This window comes from Canis lupus, chromosome 24, assembly GCF_003254725.2.
Source record: "Canis lupus dingo isolate Sandy chromosome 24, ASM325472v2, whole genome shotgun sequence".
Classification (NCBI taxonomy): domain Eukaryota; kingdom Metazoa; phylum Chordata; class Mammalia; order Carnivora; family Canidae; genus Canis; species Canis lupus.
The window spans coordinates 16777501-16803939 of NC_064266.1; the positions used below are offsets into that span (position 1 = coordinate 16777501).

The window sequence follows — 26439 nt, forward strand, 5'->3', positions numbered from 1 at the left end:
GTGTGACTATCATAAATAAATAAAAATTAAAAAAAAATAAACTAGAAGAGTCCATCAAAAATGTTTGATGTTCTACTTAAGGCAACATGATGTTTGGGCACCTGTTTCTTTCGGCTTCCCTTTTTGTGCTCTACCTACTGAACGCCCAAATTTTGTATAATTTCTTTTTTCTTATTTGTCTGTATTTCAGTTTCTCCTCTGGCTCATCCAGTCATTGTTGAATGAAAGAGTCCCTGACAGACTTCCTCGAACAGGTTTCCTATTTGTATTTCTAAGCTTTGGGTAGGTCTGTCTTCACACGTACAGGATAGCTTGTTATTCACTCTCAGTGGGACATTAATTGGTGCTGAGATCCGACATCATTCTGATGAATGTTCTGTCCTTTCTCACCCCTACCTGCTTGTGGTATATATTTCTTTTTAATAAAACTTTGGGCATACTTAGGCATGTTTTATTGTACATGTGCCAACCCTTGTAGGGATCCTTTATGTCCTCTCATTTTTGGAAGCCAGAATTCCCCAAATGCTTATTAATTTTTGGGTGGATCTCTTTTATTGTCCAAGTCATACTTTTGTTTGAAATTGAGTTTTTAATTTTCTTCTTCACTGAAACTTGGCTGCATAGAATTGTTTCAGTAATTTCCTACTCCTGACTTTTGCTTAGAATTTCTCTTAGCTCGGAGCATTGCATTTTTCCTCATTGACGTCTTGGAGCGTTCCAGATCCATTTTGTTCTCCTCCCCCCGCCCCCTTATCTTTTGACATTTTACCTCCTTTTCTATTTTGTCTTTCTGGTTTCTTCTTTATGTTGTTATTTGATGAATACAGAATGTTTTGGCTTTATGTTTTGTGTGGCATTCTTCCAGCCCATTTAAAGGTCATTGTGACACATTCTAGGAACTTTGTGTGGTCATTTAATCCTAGGTTGGTTTTATTTATCTATTTCTTTTTAAATGTTCTTGAGTGCCTTCCCCTGCCTATAATTGGATACCTATAGGGAATTCAGAACTTTGATATCCATGCAATCATAGTATATTAGCTATAACTGCACTCACTGTCTAATATGGTTACTGCTAGTCACACGTGACCATTTCAATTTAAGTTAATTAAAATTAGATACAAGTAAAAATGGGTTTCCCCAACAGCCTCGTAGGTAGTGACGATTGGCTCGGACAGGGCAGATGCAGAACATTTTCATCTCTGCAGCAGGTTCTGCTGGAGAGTGCTGGGCTGTGAGAGCTGGACCCTAGTGCGTGTCAGAGAAATCCCTGTGTGGCCTTTCCATCCTTGTACTTGGGTATTGCTGATGGCCCAAGTCAGTGGTCCCCTTGAGGGGGCAGCTCAGAATCTGCATGATTAACCAGAGATGGGGGACTTTAAGTATGATTAAGTAATGTGCTTTCTTTGCTGTTTGGATGTAATGCATACCCTGACTTCTTTGCAGGAAATGCAGTGAACGTGTGTCCTGTGCTGTTTGTGGTGATTTGGCTGCTTCCTCTCTCTCTAGGTGCTGAGAGATGGCGCTTATGGGGTTCCTCTCTGCCTGAGCATCGGGCCCTCTGGACACTGGAAGAGCCAGCTCAGATCCTGGGCTCTGCGCCTGCACAAGCCTTCTCCTCCAGCCACTTCAATCCAGCGGCTGAACTGCTTGTTTCCTCTTAATGATGGGTATTGGTAAGAACACTACGTCCAAATCCATGGAGGCTGGAAGTTCAACTGAAGGCAAATACGAAGATGAAGCGAAGCATCCTGCTTTCTTTACTCTTCCGGTAATTCTGTTGTTCCCTTCTTTCTCTCCCCTTGACTCTCAAGTACTTTCCGTATCGAATCAACATAGGATTAGCTTTAATACTCCTCTGTTTTCCCTGAAGGTTAAGGCATCTGAGAACCAAATGCTTTTCACGGGAGCTAGTCTTTGGGAACCCCATTGGCTGACTCTGGTTTTGGCTCTGCTGTGTGGAGTCACCTGATGGGATTAACTCCAGGAAGGAAACACACACTGTTGTGAATGTTGTAAAACCAGCCCCATGCTTACTGTGTACTGGAGGATGCTGAAAGCTTAATTCTCCCTCTAAAACTATGTTCTAATGAAGTAACCAGAAACCCAACTTCAGACTTACCTTGCAAAGTAGAAGAATGAATGAATGACTCACCACTTGGAACCCCAAAAGTCCATGGTTTATATTATGTTTTTTTATGGCAAAATGTAGTTTTACCTGAACAAGTGTTACCAGTTAGAGAAGGCTGATAACACATTTGTTATAGTCAATGCTGATACTTTTCCAGATGCAGAATTATGATTTGATGTGTATAAAGTTATCTAAAGTGTTGGTTCAAAAAAGGAAAAAGCTCTTTAGAGAAAACATCCCTCCAGGTGTTTTTTTTTTATTTTTATTTTTTATTTTTTTATTTTATTTTATTTATTTATTTATTTTTTTTTAAATTTTTATTTATTTATGATAGTCACAGAGAGAGAGAGAGAGGCGCAGAGACACAGGCAGAGGGAGAAGCAGGCTCCATGCACCGGGAGCCCGATGTGGGATTCGATCCCAGGTCTCCAGGATCGCGCCCTGGGCCAAAGGCAGGCGCCAAACCGCTGCGCCACCCAGGGATCCCTGTTTTTTTTTTTTTTTTTTTTTTTAATACTGGAAATGAGGTTCAGGGCAAGAATATCATTCTAGGATTCCCTAAAGCATGGTCCTGGAATTTGCCTCACTGTGGCATTATTCTGCAAGAAGAATGTGAACATGTATCCTTAAGTACATTGACTTCAGTGGCATTCACATTTTGATTTTTACCCTATTGATTCACAGAGAGGTGTCCCATTGGTTTTACAACTGGCATCACTGTTTTCTTTCTTCCTATAAAGTGAAAATTTTAAACTGGATTTTCTATTGTGTTGAAGGCTTAGGGTTACTATTTTCTGGAGGCAGAGGCAAATTGGTTTTCCAAGTTTAAATTAGATCATCTTTAAAGAGTGAAAAGGAAGCCTTTATGCCTGAGTATTGATTTGTCTGTCCTGCTGCCTGAGAGCCCAGCGGACCATTCCACCCTTACTATCCACTTGACATGAACATGAGCTTGCCTTCTTCACACCCCCCTTGTAATTATGGGTAAGAGTTTTAGGTTGACTTGTTTTCATACTCAAATTATGAACTTTGCAGTTAGTTGAATCCACAGCATATACTGTCCGTTTTCATATTTATTCCCTGTTTTGATTTCCTTCTACCTTCCTCTTCACTCACTTTTCATTTAAAAACAAAACAAAACAAAACAAAAAAACCACACAACAAAACCCAAAACACTGGGGATCCCTGGGTGGCTCAGCAGTTTAGCACCTGCTTTTGGCCCGGGGCGTGATCCTGGAGTCCCAGGATCGAGTCCCGCGTCAGGCTCCTGGCATGGAGCCTGCTTCTCCCTCTGCCTGTCTCTCTGCCCTCCCCCCCCCCCCCCATGTCTATCATGAATAAATAAATAAAATCTTAAAAAACAAAACAAGACACTGTGTGAACGGTCACTACCTTTGTCTTTGTACATCTGAAAATAACTATATTTTGCTGTCAACTATTGGGTGAACCTCTGTTAATTACACACTAGAGTTTTTCAGTATCTTTGTTTCTCTTTAACTGTTTTCTCATGGTTTGGGTATCTTTTTCTAGTGCTAACTTCTGGATGGATTCCCTGGTGTTATTTTCCAGTTTATTAATTCCTTGTGGACAGTCATGTGTTTACGTTGAATTTTTGTTGCAGGGATTATAATTCTTATTTCTATTTGGTTCATGCCTGCCTATTTTTCATTCTTAATTTCTTGTATGTATGTGTTTGTGTTGTTTAAAAATGTTTCTTCATTTAAGTCACTGAGGACCCTAGTACTTTTTTTTTTTTTTTTTTTTTTTTTTTTTTTTTAGGATTTAAAAAAAAAATTATTCATGAGAGACATAGATGAGAGAGAGGCAGAGACATAGGCAGAGAGAGAGAAGCTGGCTCTGTGCCTGGGCCCAATGTGGGACTTGATCCCGGGACTCCAGGATCATGCCCTGGGCCAAAGGCAGATGCTCAACAGCTGAGCCACCCAGGTATCCTTCTAGTACTTATTTTAAAGTAATTCTTCAATTGTTCTCTTTTTATCTGGCAAATCTCTTCTGAGATTTTCTTCCTCTGTACACCCCCCCCCCACCCCCCATTCCCCCACTTGTGTTGCTGTGGTTTCTCATTCTCCCTTCCTGGACCCAGTCCAGAACTGGGTTTTAACAGCAAAGATCTAACTCTCTGCCTCAGTGGTGTCAACCACGACATGACCTGCTGGACCCTAGCTCTGAGCACTGGACCTGGTTCTCATCCTCCTTGTTGGGGGTGGGGGCAAGTCCCTGTCTCCCCACTGGTGCTGAGGGCTGCCTGACTGAGGCTGCCAGCCTCAGAGCCTCATGGGGCCCAATGTCAGCCTATTTGTTACTTTGTTTCTTGTGACAAAGTTTTATCTGTTTTGGGGTTTCCTCCTCTACCATTATTTATAGGAGTGGGGCTGGGAAGGACTGTTCCTCAAAGCATTAGCTTCCAGATCCATCTTCACTAGGAGTCCCTCCAAGTACATGGGAGCTGAGAACATGGACATGATGTGTAGTTGAGTGTAAATATAATGTGAATATAAAGTTGGTTTAACAGTATAGCGGTTTCTTTTGGGAATTTGCAGAATTTTTCGCCTTGTGTTGGGCTATAATGGTAAGCGTCAGAAAGGAGTGAGAAAGAGTAATAAAGTTGGCCTCATGGGATCAAGTTGCCGGCAGGAGAGAAATGGCAGGGGAAGAGGCCAGGAAGGGTCAGCACATGAACGACCAGGATGACTTGGAAGCAGGGATGTCAGGAAGTGTGTTCACACAAACTCCTGCGGAGCTTATGAGAAAGCAGACGGCAAAACAGCTGAAGGAAAACATGAACAACAAAAGTCTGTCAAAGAATGTTTGTAAAGAAATAGTTGATGTGATTGAATTTGGGGTTATAGAAAGTTTTGATAGGAAATATTTTGTAATAAAAATAGGAACACTGTACTGCCCATATTTAATCAGTAGTGAGATTGCTGTCCCTTAGAAAACTTTGAGATAGAAGACCGTTTTTGCATGGCTTGCTTGTTAACAGGACAGTCTAGTGGCTAGAGAGGAGGTAGTCTCTCCACTGTCCAACCGGTAGGCTTATTTTGGTTGCTGCCACTCTGCTCTTGGGATGTTCATCTGTGTCTCCCTATTCCTCATTTGGCCCACGAGTCTAGACAGTAATTTCATAGAATTGGGCAACCTTAGAGCTAAAAGTAGCCATAGAACTGTCTTAGTGGTTCTGTGGGAAGGTGAAATGCACGTAAGTGTTCAGTTCGTACTGTATGTTAAGTAAAGTTCACATCTGTTGGATCACACAGTCTCTTGGCCCAGCTAGCTCAGCTCTGGGTGAGTAAGGCAGGAGCTGCACACAGACAACACTGGTGACAGGTATAGTGTACATTGATCTTCTGAGTTTGACAGATGTTCCTGGGCATGGTCTTTAAAAAAAATAAAAGAAAAAGGGAGTTGGGATGGGTGGTGATTGAGCTGTTGTAGCTGCTCCTCTGGTGGGAATAAAAAGTGGAAGAGGAGGGTTGGTGTCTTCTTGCCTCCAGCTCCTTGTCACTGTAAGCATCTGGTGACCTTGGTGATTCTTTTCTCTCTCTCTCTCTCTTTTTTTTTTTTTTTTTTAAAGCTTTTATTTATTCATGAAAGATACACAGAGAGAGGGGCAGAGACACAGGCAGAGGGAGAAGCAGGCTCCATGCAGGGAGCCTGATGTGGGACTCCATCCCGGATCTCCAGGATCACTGGGCCAAAGGCAGACACTAAACCACTGGGCCACCCAGGGATTCCTGACCTTGGTGATTCTGATTGTGTTTTTGTTTTCTCTTGTCCTTAGAGCATGGCCCCTCAATGCACTGGAAAATGGTATTTCTTTTTATCTAGAGCTGTGCTGCCTGATACGGTAGCTGCTAAGCCACATGTGGCTACTTAAATTCATTAAAATGAAAATCTAAAATTCACTTCCTCAGTTGCACTGATCAAGTGCCCGATAGTCACACAAGGCAACTGGTTAGCCCATCTCTTTTTACTTGCTGGTCACGATCTTGCTAGATGCTAAAATGAAGGCTCTTATTTTCCTATTTGCTTTGGAATTAGAAATTAGGGCTTAGGCTGTTGGCTATTATGGTGCTAGAGACTGGTGCTCTGGAGTGCAGGGAACGGGGACAGCAGGAATCAGCTGGCTGCTCCTCAAACCAGTTTTGGGGGAGGGTTTGTTGTTGCAGGTTGCCGAGGGTAGGAGGGTGGGTTTTGGTGGCCACGTGCTGGGGATTTTATCATTGGAGATCTTTTGCATCCTATGTTGGATGAGAACTTCCTCAAATGTGGCAGAAGCTGATTTTTTTTTTTTTTTTTTTTTTTTAAGAAACTCAGCATGGAAAGGGAGTCAGGATTTCTTCATCTTTTATTTATTTTTATTAGAGAGTGCATGCAAGTGTGTGAGTGGGCGTGGGGAGGGAAAGGGAGAGATACTATTAAGCAGGGTCCATGCCTAGTGCCATGCCTGATGACACAGGGCTTGATCTCAGGACCCTGAGATCATGACCTGAGCCAAAATCAAGAGTTGGACACTTAACCCACTGAGCCACTCAGGCACTCGGGAAATTAGTTTCTTTGAACAAAGTAAAGCAAAAATCCATGACAGTACTTTAAAAAGAAAAAGAATAAATTCATATGTAGAAGAAGAGTGATGAATAGATCACATTTGAGAACAAGAGCTTTGCAAAGCTCTAGCATTTGCAGAAGTTAGATTGTGTGATCAGAGTTGATATTAAATAAGAGAAACAACAAAAGATCTCCTTATCCCACAGGAATCTTGTTAGGCAAATTTGTGTGCTTTTAAAGGCAACTAGGAAATGTGTAATATGAGTGAAGGTCAGATGGCAAGAAATTAGAACCAGAAAAATAGCAAAAAGTCTTGAAGAACTGTTATACCCTAACTTCTTAGGCCAGGAAGGACAGCCAGGACAAGGTCTGCAGTTCTGTGTGGGGAGCTCTTGTGTCACCTGAACTTGGAGGGGATGTCAGGGGAAACCAGGTTAATAGCCTGAACTTAATGTTGGCAGAGGTCCACCTATAGTACAGCCCGTTTCAGCACGTCGGAGTTGTAGTGCCAGGTTCATAGCTGGCAGTAGTGTTTAAGGTTCCTTAAGGTTTTATGTCTTCTCCTTCTAATTGACCCTGTGAGACTATTGGGGTCTTCTCTCTTGAGGTTCCAAAAGTACATTCTTTAGTCTGAAGACATTAGGGGTCTGGACTGAGGAGTAGCTTCATTAGGTTCAGTTCTATGGAAGGGTGGGAGAAAAACTCCTCATTCATACAAATCCATAATTTGTTTCCCTTAGCTTATTTTCTTCAGAACCATATAATGGTAGGAACCCATCATGCCTCCCAGTGGGTGGGCACCACACAGACTTCGTAACAAGCTGCTACAGCCTAGTAGGAGATAGATGGCAAGTCTGCAATCAAACCCTAAGTGTCAGGGTTTGAATTCAGCATGATGTGCTGTGAGAGCACCCTTGAGGGATCCCTGCTCAGCCATGTCTATAGGAGTGGGCCTGGCCTGTCGGATATTCTCAGGGGAGATGACCTCAAGGTCCTGAAAAATGTCTCAGTAAAGCAGGTCAAGAGGAGGAAGACCTAGGGCCATTCAGCTGGAGAACAGCATGGCCATGTCCTCTTCTGTCAGCCAGGGCACAGGTCCTGCTGCATTAGTGCAGAGTGACTAGCTGAAATATGCTCTAAATGCTGTTTGCGTTGGCCTCTTGTAGCACAGAAAACCGTTTCCTAAGTTACTAGGTAGGAGAGGCTTGTAAGAGGGTCATGCACAGGCTCTCTAATGTTCAGGTTTGTGCTGGGGCAGTCCTGGCTTGGATCTCTTGTTCTGTATACACATCGATCCAGTTTCCCTGTACTCCTACAAGGGTCCTGGTTTGGATAATAAATCTTATGGTGACCTTGATTACAACCAAACATAACTATATCAAATAGCTGAAAACATTTTAGCTCTTTCAGAGAAACTTTTAGAAAAGTCTTCCATGTGGTTAGACTTTTTTGTGTGTTAAGTCTGAAAACACGAAAAACCCTGCTCATACATGTTCACATTAGGAAATGTGGAAAACAGAGCAAGGCATTTAAAAGGGAATATTTCTGAATTGGAAGGTTATGAAAGTGATCAGAAAATATAGTTGGGTTGCTTCCCTTCCACTTTGTAGTTACTAAAGTCACTTTTTCTCTTCTGTAGATTTATGCCAAATTTGACCACTTCTGTAATCCAGCAAACTAGAAAAATGGAGGCTTTCCTTATTGGCTATTGACTTGGGGGATTTTATCAGCATCAGTAAAGATATCACCCTTGTCTTTCAGGTTCTTGGTAAAGGAAGGAAAGTTTAAACCTTAAATAGAAGAAGATGATGGATTGTGAGAAAGCCTATATACAAAAGGAAGGAGGTCATGATACAGCAGTCAGATAAAGAGCCCTGGTCCAGCCAGACGTATTGGTTCAGGGGCCAGCAGCTCAAAGTCGAGCTGTGTAAGACTGCCACTCTTTTCTCTTTCCTGTTCCATCTCTCCTCCTTTTCCTCCCTTCTCTTGCCTCTTATTCTTGAAGAGAAAGAATCTTGGCAGACATGGGGAGGGGTGGGCAAAGAATTCATATAAGAGTAGCTGTGATGGGACACCTGGGTGGCTCAGCGGTTGGGCTCCTGCCTTGGGCTCGGGGCCTGATCCCCGGATCTGGGATCGAGTCCCACATGGGGCTCCCTGCAAGGAGCCTGCTTCTCCCTCTGCCTCTCTCTTTCAGTCTGTGTGTCTCATGAATTAATAAATAAATCTTAAAAAAAAAAAAAAAAGTAGCTGTGATTCCTCAAAGCCTCTGACCTTGCGATGGCAGATTTGAATAGGCTCACCTTCAGCAGAAGATTTGGTGCAAATGTTTCTGTTTAAAAGCCAGCATGGAAGCATAGAAGACATAAGAAGACTCATTCTTATGAGTTAAATGCCAGGTGCCATGGAGTCTCTTCTTGTGCATTCTAAAATAGAGGGCTCTGAGTCGTTAGATCTTAAAACCCAGAGTCTCAGCTGGATGGTAATAATAGGTATCTTAGGAAATGTTCTCTTTCTGAAGAATAATTAGATCTTGGGATCGACAACGTGTAATTCTGAGAATGGTCAGATGAGGAAGAGAGTGTTTGCTGCAGTTTCCCAGGAGAGTTGATTTAATTCCATTCTTCTGTAGGAGCTTGAATCTACTGCAGAGTGGCCATGATTAGGGAGGGAATGCTCTTAACAGGTCAAAATTGAATAGCCAAGACGAGCAGCCTTTTCTGTTTAAAGTCTATCAGTTGGAAAGGGGGGATCAGTTGATACATGCTTTGAAGTAAAAACCCTGAAAAAATGGTATGCAAATTATTTTGATGCATGGTATGAGAGATTCCTTCCCTTCTTTCTTTCTAGAGTTTGTCTTAAAAATTAATTTAAAAGGGGCACTTGAGTGGCTCATTTGGTTAAGGGTCTGCCTTTGGGTCTGGTCATGATCTGGGTCTTGGGATTGATCCTGTGGCAGGCTCTCCTGGCTCAGTGGAGAGTAGGCTTCTCCCTCTCCCTCTGGCCCTTCTCCCTGTTTATGCTTTCTCTCTCTCAAATAAATATTAAGAAAATAATTTTAGGGATGCTTGCGTGGCTCGGCAGTTGAGCATCTGTCTGCCTTTTGCTCAGGTTGTGATCCCAGGGTCCTGGGATTGAGTATTGGGCTCCCAGTAGGGGGTCTGCTTCTCTCTCTGCCTGTGTCTCTGCCTCTCTCTGTGTGTCTCATGAATAAGTAAATAAAATCTTTTAAATATTTATCTTAAAGGTTCTTATTTTTAAGTAATCTTTATATCCAAGGTGGAGCTCGAACTCACAGCCCCGAAAATAAGAGTTGCATATTCCATTGACTGAGCCAGCCAGGTGCCTATTAAAAATTAATTTTTATGCTCTCGTTTCAGATAGTATTTAGTATTTCAACTTTTTTCTTTTTTTAAAGATTTTATTTATTTGAGATAGAGCACGTACTCATGAGTGGGGGGAGGGCAGAAGGAGGGGGAGAAGCAGACTCCCCACTGAGCCTGGTGCAGGGCCTGCCTGGGCCTTGATCCCAGGACCCTGAGATCACTACCTGAGTGGAGGTCAGATGCTTAACCAACTGAGCCACCCAGACACCCCTAGTATCTTAGCGTTTAATTCAAATAAAACTTTGGTAGTTTATTTATTTATGAGAGTGCATGTGCTCGTGAGTTGGGGGGGAGGTGAAGATGGAGAGGGGAAGAGAATGTTAAGCAGGCTCCACACCCAACACCGGGCTTGATCTCTTGACCCTGAGATCACGAGCTGAGCTGAAATCAAGAGTTGGATGTTCAACCCACTGAGCCACCCAGGCACCCCTGAGCTTTGGTAGTTTTAAATGAGAAATGATCGTAATTTAAAAATTACCACCTACTAGTTGGGACACAGTTTGGTATAAATGATGACAATAACAGAGTTGGTGCAGTCTCTTCCTAGAGAAGGTTTATGAAGTTGATGAGTGTTTCGGCTGATTGTCTCCTTTGTGTGTGGCCAGATCCACAGAATCTGGGCCTGAAAGCACACCCTGTCTAATCTGTTTTTTGTTTTTTTTTTTTGTTGTTGTTGTTTTTTTTTTTTTTTTTTTTGAGGCTTGCTTTGTGCTCTAAGCTTTACCAGATGTGACTGGGAGTGCAGCAGAAGCAGTTGCCCAGGCTTCCCCTTCCTCCTCCCCACCACCAGTGCCATCCCTGTGGCCACTGCGTTCTTCGGATCTTCACATCAATCTGGGTCTTTGTTCGCCCTGCCTCCGCGGCCTTGTTCCTTTCCAAGCCCTGTCTGTCATTCCTGCCCATGTCCTAGACTACTTAAGATTTTTTTTTTTCCTTCTAGGCTCTTATACCTCCTGAACCTTTTACCTCTGAATTCTCTGTTCACTCCTAACCTGTATTTACCTAAGCTAGGTAGCCAGGATCCCTGGCTTTGACAATGAGAGGTAAGGTATTTCAGATTGATTTCTTTACTATAATCTAAGTCCATAATTCTGATGGAGAAAAGACTCATTTCCTGTTAGGATTTGATACAATACTTGAGGAGGAAGGTAAGCAATAGGAGGTTGACCCAGTGCTTCTTTTCCCTACTACCCTGATTTTACCTGTTCTAAAGCATCCACGTTTCTCGTCAGGCTTCATGGTACAAATGTGATGTTGGAATAAAATGGAAGTAGCAAGAAAACCGAGGTGTTCTTTTCCTTTATCTTTTTTTTATAGTTCACTTAGGTTTCTTTTCTGTCGTTTCATTATTTGTATAACTTCTTTATTTACAAGAGAAATATGTTCACTGTGGGAAATTAGAAACTATGGAATGATGTCATGAGAGGAAAAACAAATGCATTTAAAATCCTACAACTAGAAAAACAGTATGCTATTTTGGTGTATTTCTTTCTAGAGATTTGAAACAAATAATTTGGGAGTTCTTTTACAAAATTCTGTTGTATGCACACACTGCTTTATAAAGTCCACTAACTTTGTATTCTATCCTGGCATATTGATGCCCTTGAACATAATTTGGAATTGTGACATAATAGCAAATTGTGGATCTGACTTTTGCACCTTCATTGGGACCTTGGGTTGTTTCTCAGTGTTTGCCAGAGTAAATACTAGCTTAATGCATGTTAACATTATTGCAAAACATATTAGTTTTGAATATTAACGAAGTGGAACACTTTTTTCTTGTGTTCCTTGGCCATTCACATTCTTTGTGAATCTGTCTACTCCACCCCTTTTATCTATGTTGAGCTATACCAATGGTCAGAAATGCCACAGACCTATTAGAAGTCATGTCTAAACAATTGAGCCACATAGGCATCCTGATACCTCTGTTCTTTAAACACACTTTAATTGTAGAAATGGATACTAGAGGAAATAATCAAGTGTGTGTGTAGGAGGGTAAAAATCGTGCTACCCTCTTATTAAAAAAATAGACAACAGTTAATTTGGGTTACTCCATTTTTACTTTGAAAATAAGTATAAAATGGCTCCTTAGCTACTGGATGTATGAGAGTGGTGGGTGATTTATACCCCACCCCAGATAGGTTCTGAACCTCTGATCAGAAGCATGGGGTTTTCCAGGTCCCTGTACCCTTCACCTTACTGGTGTCCACAGCTGCTGGTTCACACTGTCACTCTCATTCACTGACGGTTTAAACTGACATTGCTGCGATACTGACCCTCGTCATGACACTCTTCCGCTATTCCTCCTGTCTCTCCTGCTTCCTATATATTGAGCCATTTCAGGATTACTGTTTAGAAACCAGCATTTTAGCATTATTATCTTTGTTTACTGGAAATAAAACACATGAGTAAGAAAGATGTGTTTACTGAGCAGTGGACCTACCCTCCTACACAAAGACAACATGAGCCCTGCAAATTGGGAACAAGCCATCAGCTGGACAAATGTAGGCAGAGAAAAGCTGCTTGGTTCACAGCTGATGGAGTGATTATACATTATTGGTTTGGCAGAAAAAAATTAAAGCCATCAAGTCTGTTTTCAGATAGTTTTGGGGGAGAAAGGACATCTTGTTCCCAAAAATAATGTTTTTTTTTTTTTTTTTAAAATAAACACTAGATCAGTTTCCTAAGATGAAAGATTCCAAGATCCTGTTATCTGCCATGCTATTAATAACACAAAATAAAACCTGCCTTATTATATTTAAGAAGCTTTCCCAGTCATGTTTTATTTCAGTTGAAATAATATTTAGAGATTCAAAAATATGAAGCTTTGATAGTATCAGCAACATTATTTTTATCCTTTTCTCTTAAAGTCAGTGCTTTTCCTGAACAGATTTTAACGTCTAATTTTTAAAAATTTCCCATTGAAAAAACATACAGATCATCAGAATAGCTAATTTAATAGACCAGAAGAAACAGTAAAACCAGTGTTGTTTTTTCAGCAGTGTTTGGTCATTTTCTGCACACACACAGAGTGGAGGCAGCAGGTCAGAGGGCACCCTGGTGGGCATGTCCCCATCTCCTGTCAGCTTTGCTTCTCTGGTGCCAGATCCCCCTCTCCCTTCGGTAGGAACTTGGTTCATCCCCCGCTTGCTCCAGAACACCCCCCTGCCTTCCAGGCTTGTTTCCATTGCCCCAGGATGTTGTTGGAGTGCTGGAGCTAGACATGTTCTCTCTTTGGGGATGAGTGTGGCACAGGTAAAGGGCAGCAGTGCAACTCTGGAACAGGAAGCTGATGGGGATGGAAGGTGGGCTCTCAGGTCCCCGGGGATGGCTTGACCTGTGAAAATATGTTAGAGATCATGGTTAGGTTATTTAGGTCAATAATATTTATAGTTAAGTAAACATCTCGCACTGGCCTGGTAAAGTAAGTGATTGATTTTTGTGAATCAGACACCTTTGGATTGGCTTACAAATCCAAACTGGCCCTTGTACCAGTTTATTTCTCTGCCCTTCCCTGCACCAGTCTCCTTGGGGACAGCCACCCAGGCACCTAGGTAATTGATTTCACAGTAGCCTGGATACTTTCCCACCTGCCGGGGAAAGCTGAGCAGCTGTGATGCTGTGCTCCCATCTGGGCAGGCTCCGGGACCATTAGGGCCACATCCTTGCTCTCTCCTGAACCAGACTACCTTATCCAGAACACTGTCTTCAGTACCCAGTAGCAGCCTCTGTTCCCATTGCTGTGCCCTTTACTGCACCTCGCCCTTCCACTCTCCCATTGCCATCTGAGTGGCCTGTGCTTGGCGCTGCTCCGTGGCTCCCTGCTAGGGCCTTGTGTCCTGTCAGAATTTCTTAGCCTGACCCCCCACTCCAGGCAGCGCTCTTGGAGGAGGTGCAGGACTGCCTCTTCATTGCCTGGGCACAGCAGGTGCACCAATGGAGTTCATCAAGTGAATATGTGAGCCTTTGCCTGGCCTGGGAAGCATTCGCATCTTTTGGTACTTACCTCCTGGTGAGTGTGTGTATGGAATAAGTCCAAAAAGGCGTGGGAATTAATAAATTCTGACAAAGTCTGCAAAGTTTGGTGCCAGCATATGAATTTTAAAAAGTCATCGAGGTGAAATTTACACAATTTAGCCATTTTAAAGCGAACGATTCAGTGACATTTAACACATTCACAGTGTTGTGCAACCATCACCTCTGCCTAGTTCCAAAATCTTTTCATCACCCTGAAAAGAAGCCCTGCGCCCACGGAGCAGTTGTTCCCTGCGGCGACTGGCTGTGAATGCAGATGAAGGTGAGTTTTAGCCAGGATAGGACTTTGGATCAGATCTGGGTTTCTTTGATGACTTAGTAACTGAGCATTATTGTTACAAGAGAGTTCATCCTGAGTGTGTGTACGTCTTGGCGTCTCTGTGGGCTGAGCACTGCTGTGCTAGGACTTGGAGCATGGTTCTAATAGTAAGTTAGAGTTTCCTGTTGTGGACCTGAACTTGGCTGGGAAAGTCCATCTTGCTGGCAGCTGGTTTTACGGGCAAACAAATGCCCCAAACCCAGGTAACTTGTGTAAAAAGCTATCACGTGACTTAAAAGGTAGTTCTGGAAATCTTTATCTGTAGTGCCATAAGGAAATACTGCCCTGGTAGAGCTCTCTGGCATATTTTTAAATTAGCCTCACACTTGGGTTATTAACCTGTATGAAAAGTTTAATTTTTCACTGATTTATTAAACTATTAAAAAACAAATGGATTGAAGGGTGTTTGGACCTCCTCAGTTTGAGCTATGCTGCTTATTATTAGATCTTTAGAGTCTATAATTTCTTCACCCTTGTAAAAAGAAGTTGTCCTCATTATAGGAAATTCCCAAAATAGAGAAGGAGAAAAAGGTGAAAATGGCCCCACTGATTAAAGATAACCATGGTTAATATTCTGGTGGACACCTTTTTTATTGTTTGTTTAAAAACGCAGCATACAAATAACATACAAACACATGCCGATTATGAAAGACCCAAATGTTAGAGGAGGATTGGGAGTGAAAAAATCAAAGGAGTGCCTGTGCCTAGGGCAACCTTCCTATTGTTGGTCTGGGGCCTTTCTGCATTCTTTCCCAAGTGTTCAAACAGGCAGACTGTTAACGATTTTTTTTTAAAAGCATAGTTAGGATAGTTCTAGACTTACTGTTTTATGACTTTTTCAAGAAAAAGTATTTTTTGGGAATTCTTTCCTTACCAGCACATTATTTTTTTCTTTTTTAATGGCTTTTTAATCTTTTTCACTTTTTTTTTTTTTTTAAAGATTCTATTTATTTATTCATGAGAGACACAGAGAGGCAGACACAGGCAGAGGGAGAAGCAAGCTCCATGCAGGGAGCCTGAAGTGGGACTTGATCCCAGGACCCCGGGATCATGCCCTGAATCGAAGGCAGACGCTCAACCTGAGCCACCCAGGCATCCCAACATTAATTTTGAAATTATATATTTTGATATCCCATAATCTCACGATATTTGTATTTATTTTTTTTCTCCATTGGTTTAATGTCTTTTTTTTTTTTTTAATGTTTGTTTCCAGGGATTCAGCATTTTAAGTATCAGTCATCAGTTTGGTTTTTTTTTTTTTTATATCCGTCATCAGTCTTGAATGCATATACTATTTGCGTGGATATTCCTGGAAGATAAGTTTCTATGAGTGCAGTTGCTTGATCCAAGAAAATGCCCCTTTTCTTCTGGTCCTAATTACCCTCCACAAGGGGCCGCATATCTCTTAGATAACTCAAGGTAGCTTTCTCCCTACACCCTGGTCAACACTGGATTCACCTTTTAAAATATCCCCCTAATTTATGTTAAAAAAATGAAAATTTCTAAAAATTTCCTTTATAATTTTAGATGAGGTTGAACAGCTTATCATGTGTTTTAGATATTTAAATTTTTTCCTGTGAGTTGTAGACCTCTGTCATTTGCCCGTTTCCTGTGGATTGTTTTATTGATTTGTGGGTGTTCTTTATAAACTATTGATGCCGACCTTTGTGGCTAGACCTTCTTTTAAGCCATCACTCATCTTTTTCTTCTTTTCAGTATATTTTACAATACCAGATTTTAAACTTTTTTTTTAAGATTTATTTATTTATTTATGATAGAGAGAGAGAGAGAGAGAGAGAGAGAGAGAGAGGCAGGCAGAGACACAGGAGGAGGGAGAAGCAGGCTCCATGCTGGGAGCCCGACGTAGGACTCCATCCCGGGACTCCAGGATCGCGCCCTGGGCCAAAGGCAGGTGCCAAACGTCTGAGCCACCCAGGGATCCCCAGATTTTAAGCTTTTTATGTACTTTGTCAATTTTTCTCTGTACCTTAAAAATGCAGTTGTGCTATTATTCATGCATAGTTATTTTCAGCATTAATTTTTCAAGATGGGTTCCTAGAAATGGAGCCGTTTGGCTAAAGAGTAAAATATTTTAAGATTTTTGCTACAGGCTTCCAGGACCTAAGATGATTCCATGTGCCTCACCAGGGCACGCATAAGGGGTGGTAATCTGCAGGTTCCCAGGGGTTCGCCTCCACTCTTCAGAATGAGTTCTGCTTGGGCAGCCTTGGTGGCGCAGCGGTTTAGCCCTGCCTTCAGCCCAGGGCCTGATCCTGGAGACCTAGGATTGAGTCCCACATCAGGCTCTCTTCATGGAGCCTGCTTCTCCCTCTCTCCCTCTCTCTCCCCCTATCTCATAAATAAAGAAATCATTAAAAAAAAAAAAAATTCTGCTCCTTACCTTGAGGGCCCAGAAACTAGATTGTGTCAGTATGAATAGCCCCAGGCCGCCTGTCCAGTGCCACCTGTTAATGCCTGCATGTACCAGGAGGCTAGTTTGTACAGTAACCAGTGATGGGAAATGTCAGCATCTTAGGCGATCAGGATTGCGGAATTACTGGTGGGGAGGGGGGCGGGCAGATGTGCCACAGCACGGAGTTGTCATCATGTGACTTGGGAGGGATCATGACCAAGGCAGCTCAGGATGCTTCTCCCTCGCTCAGACACAGCTTTGGCACCCAGCCAGGCCTCCTTGGCCTTGGAGGGTGCTGCAGGCCCTGCTCCCCTGGCTTTCTGTGGGTGCTCCAGTTTGGGCCTCCCCTTGTGAGACTCGTGGTATATTTCTCCCCTGTCAGAAGCACACACACAGTTGCTGATGCAGTGCACACGTGCCCAGAATTTCCTTTAAGAAAACTAGAAACTTGGCTGATTTGGTAGGCAAAAAATGCACAGCTTGTGTCTGTTAGAAAAATTACAGAAGGCGTCTGGGGAGAATGTTTCTGTGCAGTGCATGATATACAGTGAAACAGCCTGTAAATGATTTTGTTTCTCGGCAGGTGGTGATAAATGGAGGTGCCACGTCCAGCGGTGAGCAGGACAATGAAGACACTGAGCTCATGGCAATCTACACGACAGAAAATGGCATTGCAGAAAAGGTACCTCCTTGCTCCAGCCTCTCCTGTTTCCCAGGCCCCCTGCAGGGTGTGGCTATCCTTCCTGGGGGCTTGTGTCTACTCTCCTGAGTGATTGTGTTCTCTTCATGGTGGAAATGGATGAGGAGTAGCAGTGACTAATTTTTAATTGTCTTGATGGCAATTAAGGTGAGACCTATATAGAAGTCTTTGTTTTTAAAGGCCTCAGCCAGTATGCTGAGGGGGAGGTGGTTCAGAGTTGGAGTCTGGACTCCGGTCTGGGTGCTAATGTGACCCAGATCCCGAGGGAGTTGCTTAAGCTCTCTGGGCATCAGTTGCCTCATCTCCAAAATGGGAGGAAAAAATTGTCAGCATCTGTTCAGTTCTGAGGTTTAAACAAAATAATAACATAGGTAATATTAGTGTTGTGCCTTGTACGTACTCTGTTGCAGTAAATGAGAATAAAGCCAGTAGATAGCTTACGTAGACTGTGATAATGAACAGAATGATGGAAATCGCATGCTGAGGTGGGAGAAGTTTTTGTTTTTTTTTTTGCCTCATCTCCTTGGGGTCAGTTTGTGTGACTTTATTAACAGAGGCCAGGAGAGGCCTGCCCAAGGAGGATCTAGATGCCTTGATTGATTTTTTTTTTTTTTTTTTTTTTTACTTTGTATCAATCACTATGCCTATTACATGAAAAGTTTGATTCTAGGGTATTTCTAGATTGCATGGCAGCTCTAAGACTTCTCAATTTCATTTGATAGACTTTTATTATTTTTTAGAGAGAGAGGAGGGCAGGGCAGAGGGGGAAGGAGAGAGAGAATCTTAGGCAGGCTCCATGATCGATCAGTGTGGAGCCTGACTTGGGGCTCGATCCCATGACCCCAAGTCACCATCTGAGCTGAAATCAAGACCTGGATGCTTAAAAAATTGGGCTACTAGGCCACTCTTATTTGGTAGACTTTTAAATTTTAAAGCACATTTTATTTTCACTGTGAAAATCTAATTTAATCAGTTTTTGTAATGAAGCATTATATTCTAGAACCACTGTATTGTACTTTTTTTATAGTAAGCTCTATACCCACTGTGGGCTTGAACTCACAACCCTGAGATCAAGAACTGCATGCTCTACTGACTGAGCCAGCCAGGTGCCCCTGGTTGTACTTTAGTTAATGTGCACTAAATATTCTAGAAACAGACTATTAGAAAGTTGATACATGCAAATATAGTACACAGCTTAGGAATTAGCACCATAAATTTATAGTGTAATCACTAAAATGATAAAGAACAAGGAGACTATATTGAAATTCTGGAACATGTCTGTGTAGTTTCTTTTTTTTTCCATTTTGGCCATCTTGACCAATATTGCTTTTTGGTTGAGGTATTATAAATTTGGTCAACTGATTATAAATTTTATGGAGGCCAATTAGACATGTTGAGATGTTAAAATTCCTGTGGTATTGGATTCTGAGGTGCTCCTCAGAGTGCAAGAATTGAAGGAGCGGCTTTTGACATGTTGACATGTGAGTGCCTACCTCTGCAGCTGAGACACAGCCCACAGAGACGGATCTGGGCAGGGAGCAACCAACTGGCCTCCTTGGGTCTCAGCATCCGAGTGGTATATCTTGTAGTCCACTTCTGAATTCACAGCCTTGTTAGCAGTATCCAATTTATGCATACTGGGTCCTTTATCAGAGTCACCAGAATTTCCAGGGTATAGGCTGTCATGATTTTAGACTTCCATTATCCAGGAAATGATGATCATCTTTTGAAATGAATAGCAAGGAGCATTAACACTCAAGGCTTTTTAACATCTATAGCAGTACTTTTTACTGATGGCTAGTGAACTGTTGTCTCGTTTATGCTAGACACTTACTTACCTGTTTGAAAATCTTTTTCACTGTCTAAACTTTGATACATTAGTATTTCCTTGGATGCTAGTGATATAGGATATCTTCCTGTTTAACTGGCTGATTTTATGAAATGACAAGTTTGGAGAGAAGAGCTACCATGTATTGAATGATGCTAAATGGTCCAGGCTTTGGGCTGTATGATTCAAAGAGCGGGTCACATTTAGCCCTCACCGAAACCCGATTAGAGAGGTGCTACCACTGTCTCTGTTTTAGAGAAAAAGAAAATGAAATTTCTGTCTTCTGTCTTGAATTCATGCAAAGAAAACCTCATGCTGCCCTTTGGGATCTTGCCCTTTTTTTTGTTTTTTTAATTTTATTTGAGATAGAATGAGTGAGAGAGAGAGCGAACAAGAGCGAGAGTGCACACACAAGCAGGGGGAGAGGGAAAAACCAGATCTCCATTGCAGGGAGCCTGATGTGGGGCTCAATCCCAGGACCTTGGGATCATGACTTGAGCTGAAGGTGAACATTTAACTGATTGAGCCACCCAGGCACCCCGGGGGTCTTGCTTTTTAGAGGGCATTGAAAGGCTGTCTCTGAACACCTGACTGAATTAACAATGAAACCTTGCAGGAGAGGAGGAGTAGGGGCCAGAGAAGATCATCCCACATATATTCTCCATATTCATGTTTTCTTAATTATAGTGAGCTATTAGTTTTCAAATACTTATTTTATATAAAACTTCTGGTATCTCTTAATACTCTTGAGCTCCTTATGATAAATGCTGGTTAACATGGTGTTAACTGCAAGATACCCATCTTGGAATATACTCAAAGGGATTTATTTCTGAAAGGACCAGAAGGATAATGCCTTGAGTCATGAACCATGAATCTGTAAGATAGCACTGGGACCCACGCCCAGTACATTCTGAACTTGACCCCAGTACTGTTGGGATTCTTCAGTGAGGGATGCTGAGGGAATTGAACTTTGTTTATAGTGAGGGTATTTGGAACAAGGATGAAGTAACTACAAGTAAACGGTTTAGAAATATCAGCATTTTGTTGTTTTACAGATTCCCCACAAAATATGTTTACAGAATCATGTGAAGTAGTTGCAGTGGTATTGGCAAATCACTGTTAATCACAATTTCAGAAAGTCAGTTTCTGGTAATTTCTAAAGAGCAGCCCTGTTTTTCCTGGGAGGCCATGTAGCATGGTGGCAAATGCAGTCTTCGTGTTCAGCTCTTGAGTCACTCACTCAGTCCCTCAGTGTCTCTACCCCCTCATCTGTAAAATGGGGTTATGATAACACGTAACTTCCCAGGGCCCTTGCACAGAGGACAGGAGAGTATAAAATAGCTTGAGGCTTTTAGGAAGCAGAGATTGCCAAAATGCGAAAACAGTCCCAAGTGAACTAGTTCACTTGCATAGTTCAACGTGTACCACTTGAATATCCCACCTGGCTTGGCACTGGGTTCTTTAGCTCCCCATTGTTTCAACAGCTGTCACCAAGTTTGTTAAATAGAAGATCAACTTATTTCCATAATGTTGAAATTTATTTTTTTTAGATTTTTTTTTTTTTATTCATAGAGACACACACGGGCGGGGGGGCGGGGGCAGAGACACAGGCAGAGGGAGAAGCAGGCTCCACGCAACAAGCCTGATGTGGGACTTGATCCCGGGTCTCCAGGATCACACCCCAGGCTGCAGGCGGCGCTAACCGCTGCGCCACCGGGGCTGCCCGAAATTTATTTTTAAAGTAAAAGACCTCCTTTAAACTTTCAATCCTTGTGGATTCTCTTTAAAATTAAGATACTAGTAGTTCTTGTAAAAGGTGGTTCTCTTTGGAGTAGATTAAACAAGAACACAGCGTAGGTTATTTTTGAAGCTGGGGAGAGAGATGGGGTGGGCATTCCATATTTCCACTTTTATACATGTATGGAAAATTGTGTAATACGAATTTTTTTAAAGATTTTATTTATTCATGAGAGAAACACAGAGGAGCAGAGACACAGGCAGAGGGAGAAGCAGGCTCCATGCAGGGAGCCCGACGTGGGACTTGATCCTGGGTCTCCAGGATCATGCCCTGGGCTAAAGGTGGCGCTAAACCGCTGAGCCATCCAGGCTGCCTTGTGTAATATAAACTTAAGAGAATAATTGAGACATACCTTTTTGTTGCTACTCTTTCATTCTCTGGTATTGATTGTGGCTTTGAAGAAATCAGGCCAGTTTTGTTTTCTTCTTTTTATCAGCACCTTGATCTTTTTGCCTGTATTTTGGATTCTTTATCTTTGATATTCAGTAACTTTACTTAGGTATGTTTTGATGTTGACCATTCTGGGTCAGGATTTTTTGGCACTTGGAGTATTTAGCATTAAAGGTCCAGTTACTCTAGGAAAGCTTTCTTGAATTCTGTCTTTATTTTTTGTTTTAGTCTGTTCTTTTAGTTTTCTTATTTGGGGGCTCCAGTGAGAGATATTTTGAATCTCCTTTGCTTGCCTTCTCTGGCTGTCCTTTATCTCTAATCTTTTTTTCTCTTACATGATTTGATACCCCTCCCCCCCCACTTCCAGCCTGTGACCCTTACTCTGTTTTCTCTTTATGTCTGTTTTCTCTTGTGCTTTTATCACTTCCACTATTTATTCCTTTTTTAAAAAAAATTCTATCCAAATTCTGTCAACATATTCTATTTCGCTTTGCTCTTAAATTTGTTTTAAGGTTTTTTTTTTTCTTTTTTTTTTTTAAGATTTTATTTATTTATTCATGAGAGACACAGAGAGAGAGGAGACACAGGCAGAGGGAGAAGCAGGCCCCATGCAGGCAGCCTGAGGTAGGACTCGATTCGGGACTCCAGGATCACGCCCTAGGCTGACAGCGGGTGCTAAACCGCTGAGCCACCCAGGGATCCCATAAGGTTTTTCTTAATACAGTTGATTGTTTTATTGAGTTTTGAAAATGTCCGAGTCTGAGCAACATTGGTGGTATGGTGGTAAGCATGACTGCCTTCCAAAATATCTGAATAGTTTTTCATCAATTCATTGAGTACTTTGTGGGTCTTTTTTTTTTTTTTTTTTTTTTAAGATTTTATTTATTTATTCATGAGAAACACAGGCAGAGGGAGAAGGAGGCTCCATGCAGGGAGCCCGACGTGGGACTCCATCCCGGATCTCCAGGATCAGGCCCTAGGCTCAAGGTGGAACTAAACTGTTGAGCCACCGAGGCTGCTCTTTGTGGGTCTTCTAATTTGCAACCATATCCTTTAGTTTTTGGAATTTTTTCTTTTTGATTAATTCCTATATTGTTTTCCTTGTTCTGTTCTGACTTCTAAAAGCTTATTTCTTTTTAAAAGATTTATTTATTTGAGAGCGAGAGCTTGTGAGAGTTGTGGGGGGCAGTGCAGAGGGAGAGAGAATCTCAAGCAGACTTGGTGCTGAGCACAGAGCCCAACATGGGACATATCCCATGACCCATGAGATCATGACCTGAGCCCAAAGCAAGAGTCAGACGCTCAACTGAGCCACCCTGGCATCACTAGACAAACTCTTAAGAACAGGATATTCCAGGGCATCTGGGATATTCTATCAGAGCACTTGACTCTTGTTTTTGGATTAAATAATGATCTCAGGGCTGTGATTCAGCCCTGTGTCGGGCTCTATGTTCAGCATGGAGTCTGTTTCTTCCCCCCCATCTGCTCCTCCTTGCTCACTCTTCTCTCAAATAAGTAAATAAAACCTTAAAAAACAGAAGAAAACAAGATATTCTAAGAACTCACAGGTTGTCTCCCAATTACCAGGCAAAGACTGGGCCATTTTTTGACGTGTGGGGGCTTGGACAACCCAGACTTGCTGAATTAATCTTTTCTTGCACACCAGTACATAACCACATTTTTCACACGCATGTATTTTCTCTACCATCCCTACAAACAAATTTTTAAAAGGCATATGCAATCCATTTTAAGTCCTTCAGGAATGTAAACCCGCCAATATCCATTGTTTAGAAAGGAAGAAAAAGTTTTCTGAAAGGTCAGCCTCAGTTCTCATTTGGAGTAGCTCAAATGTCAACTTACATCAGACATTTACCTTTAGGCTTTAGAAGGTGAGGCTGTGGGCAGCCCGGGTGGCTCAGCGGTTTAGCACTGCCTTCAGCCCAGGGCGTGATCCCGGAGACCTGGGATCAAGACCCACATCAGGCTCCCTGCGTGGAGCCTGCTTCTCCCTCTGCCTGTGTCTCTGCCTCTCTCTCTCTCTGTGTCTCTCATGAATAAATAAATAAAATCTTAAAAAAAAAAAAGTGAGGCTGAATTGTGTCACTTCTTTTGTTCAAGGTATTTGGCCCCCCAGATCCCCATCTCCGTCTGCACAGGAAGTCGATTGACAAACAGGGAGTCTGTGTCTTTCTGTGGACCATATCCATGGATAAGAGGGCATAAGTGGGGCTGGAGAAGTCAGAATGGTCATCTTTTACTTTTGTTTCCTGTTAGGTTTTTTTTTTTTTTTTTTTTTTTAAGTTACAATAGACTTAAAAAAAAAATGTGCCTCTCAGAGTCTGAGAAATTTTTCATAGAGTTTTAGAAGAGTTTTGAAGTTCATAGAGTTTTGAAGAGATGTAGGAGGATTTGAGGTTACCTTGACTTTTCTGTTTAGCTTAGAAGTAATGCAGATATTGGCTGAAAACATCCAGACTATAACCTAAAGTGTTCAGTCTTTGTGAAGATTTTGGCTCAAAAAGCATGCAACACAAAAGTCTGTAGTAATGGTTGGGGAGAGAGAAAGAAAAAAAAAAACTGTCCCCTAAAGTATAAATACATCTTTAGTCTTTTTTTTTTTTTTTTTTTTAAAGATTTTATTTACTTATTCATGAGAGACACAGAGAAAGAGGCAGAGACATAGGCAGAGGGAGAAGCAAGCTCCCTGCAGGAAGCCCGATGCAGGACTTGATCCCATGACCTGAGCCAAAGGCAGACGCTCAATCACTGAGCCACCTAGGCATCCTGTTTATTAGTCTGTTTGTTTTTTAAGATTTTATTTATTTATTCATAGACACAGAGAAAGAGGCAGAGACACAGGGAGAGGGGGAAGCAGGCTCCATGCAGGAAGCCCGATGTGGGACTTGATACCGGGTCTCCAGGATCACACCCCAGGCTGCAGGCAGCACCAAACCGCTGTGCTACCAGGGCTGCCTTTTAGTCTGTTTTTAAACAAAATTGGAATCCTCCTGTGTCCTTTTTGAATTTGCTCTTTTCACTCACCATTGTGTCAGAGCATCAGTGCTTTGAATAAGAGGATGTAGGACTTTTTTTTTTTTTTTTTAAGATAGAGATCTTTCTCCTTGCAGGTATGGGGTGGAGCAGAAAGGGCAAATTAGTGCTCTCTGTTTGAAAGTGCTCAGCATTTTATCACATTTTTTCCTTTGGGGTGCCACTCAAGGACGACTCATGCTAGGGTATTTCTTTGTGGACACCCTTTCCATGTAGGGTGTCCCCAGCAAGCTGGGTGCTCTTGCTGGTAGGTCAGTGACAAGGGATACTGAGCCCCCAAACTCTGAGGACAGATTGTCTAGCTGAGTGTGTTGAGCATTGTATCAGAGGCAGGCAAAGAGAGTGGCCCCCACATTATAAAGTTGTTTTTCAGTAACAGCCGCCTGTACTGAGCTGAGTTCATACTGGTTTTCACTTTTATTAAATAATTCCTTTTCTCCTTGTTGCTCTCAGAGCTCTCTTGCCGAAACCTTGGATAGCACTGGCAGTCTAGACCCCCAGAGATCGGACATGATTTACACCATAGAAGATGTCCCGCCCTGGTACCTGTGCATTTTTCTGGGGTTACAGGTAAGATGGTTCCTTTAGGATGTAACCACCCAGCAGACGTTTGATTTGTCCGAATTCTTTAAAAATTCAGTTTTGATTTTTATTTATTGACGACTTTATTACAAATTATTCTTTTAAGAATGATAACTGGGACTTGCTAGCATTCATTTCATAGTAGCGAAAGGAAGAAAAGAACAGGAGGAAGAGGTTGACCTGGGAATAGAGGAAGGAAAATGTTAAAGGAACAAGCAAGATGAGTGATGCGGCAGGAAGGAGGAAGGACCATGGAGATACAGAAAGAGGAGAGGGAGGGAAGAGAAGTTTTGATCTTCATTCCTATTTCTGCAGTCCAGTCATGGTCAGTTCTTCCATGACACGTGGGTGACACCAAGAAGTGCCATGTTGGCCAGGATGTATGTGGGAGGTTTCAGCCTTATCTGTAAGAGAAGGGAGACATTGCTGTGGTAGAAGCTTCGTCTGCTGTGGATTGCAGTGGGAGCAGAGTGAGTAAGCCAGCAGACAAGGGAGCACCAGGTGGGAGGTGACACAGGCTGACACAGAGCCCATGCATCTTGAGTATTTTCCTCCTCTCTCTCAGTACTTTTTGCCACTTAAGGATTGGAGTGGGGCCTTTGGAGAAGGGCATAAGTTGGGGGCCCCTTTCCCCCGGCCTGTATCTGGTTGGTGGTTTTAGCCTGGACTCTCTTCTGAGGTTTGACTTGACTTCCCTTTCTTCCTTTCTCAAGTTGGAATGGGCTGTTCAACCTGAGGCATTTCAGATGCTGAGAAAATTGGTCCTATTGCCCAGACAGGTGTAGTCACTTGGGGTGGGGCTGTACCTGGAGACCTTTGACGCTTCGGTCCAGTTTCCAATACTCTTCGCACCCCTGCCTGCACCTTGCACACAGGCCTCAAAGCACTTGGTCACCTGGACTGGAAGTTGTCTAATGAAGGAGGACTCAAATAGCCAAAGGAGTGAAGTGGTCTTTAGCTTGGGCTGAGTACCCTGAATCAGGTTCAGGAAACTCACCTTTAGAAATGTTTATATTATAGATGTCTGATAAAGAAGTATTCCCTGGTCAAATGGGATCGGGAAATCTTGCATAAGTCCTGCTTTTCTTGATGATATGGAGTCTTCTTAAGCTTGTGAGCAGTTCCCCACATGGAACACCTAATAGTGTTGTATGGTTGAGCATCGGGCTGTAAGTAACCCATTTTGGCAAACATGAGCAGAGATGGGGAACTTGGGAAGGAAGGTAGGAAGTTTGCTGAA

General features: G+C 42.4%; 1 protein-coding gene and 1 long non-coding RNA gene across 11 annotated transcripts in view; one reads left to right on the forward strand and one right to left on the reverse strand.

Moving 5' to 3' along the window:
* Positions 1 to 26439, forward strand: part of SLC23A2 (solute carrier family 23 member 2) — a 142100-nt gene that overhangs the window by 66094 nt on the left and 49567 nt on the right. For 9 of the 10 annotated variants that reach the window (XM_035706068.2, XM_025469383.3, XM_049100209.1 and 6 more), the window contains 3 exons: positions 1507 to 1768; positions 17434 to 17532; positions 25071 to 25187. In XM_035706068.2, coding sequence (XP_035561961.1) covers positions 1661 to 1768; positions 17434 to 17532; positions 25071 to 25187 — 324 coding nt within the window. In that variant the 5' untranslated portion in view covers positions 1507 to 1660. Of the gene's footprint in view, positions 1 to 1506; positions 1769 to 14353; positions 14381 to 17433; positions 17533 to 25070; positions 25188 to 26439 lie in introns of those variants that run through there. The other variant, XM_035706074.2, reaches the window with a different exon arrangement.
* On the reverse strand, positions 13025 to 16976 carry LOC118352305 (uncharacterized). The gene is made up of 2 exons (XR_004809214.2): positions 16839 to 16976; positions 13025 to 13420 (listed from the first exon to the last, which is right to left on the reverse strand). It is a non-coding gene; the product is annotated as an uncharacterized LOC118352305 (long non-coding RNA).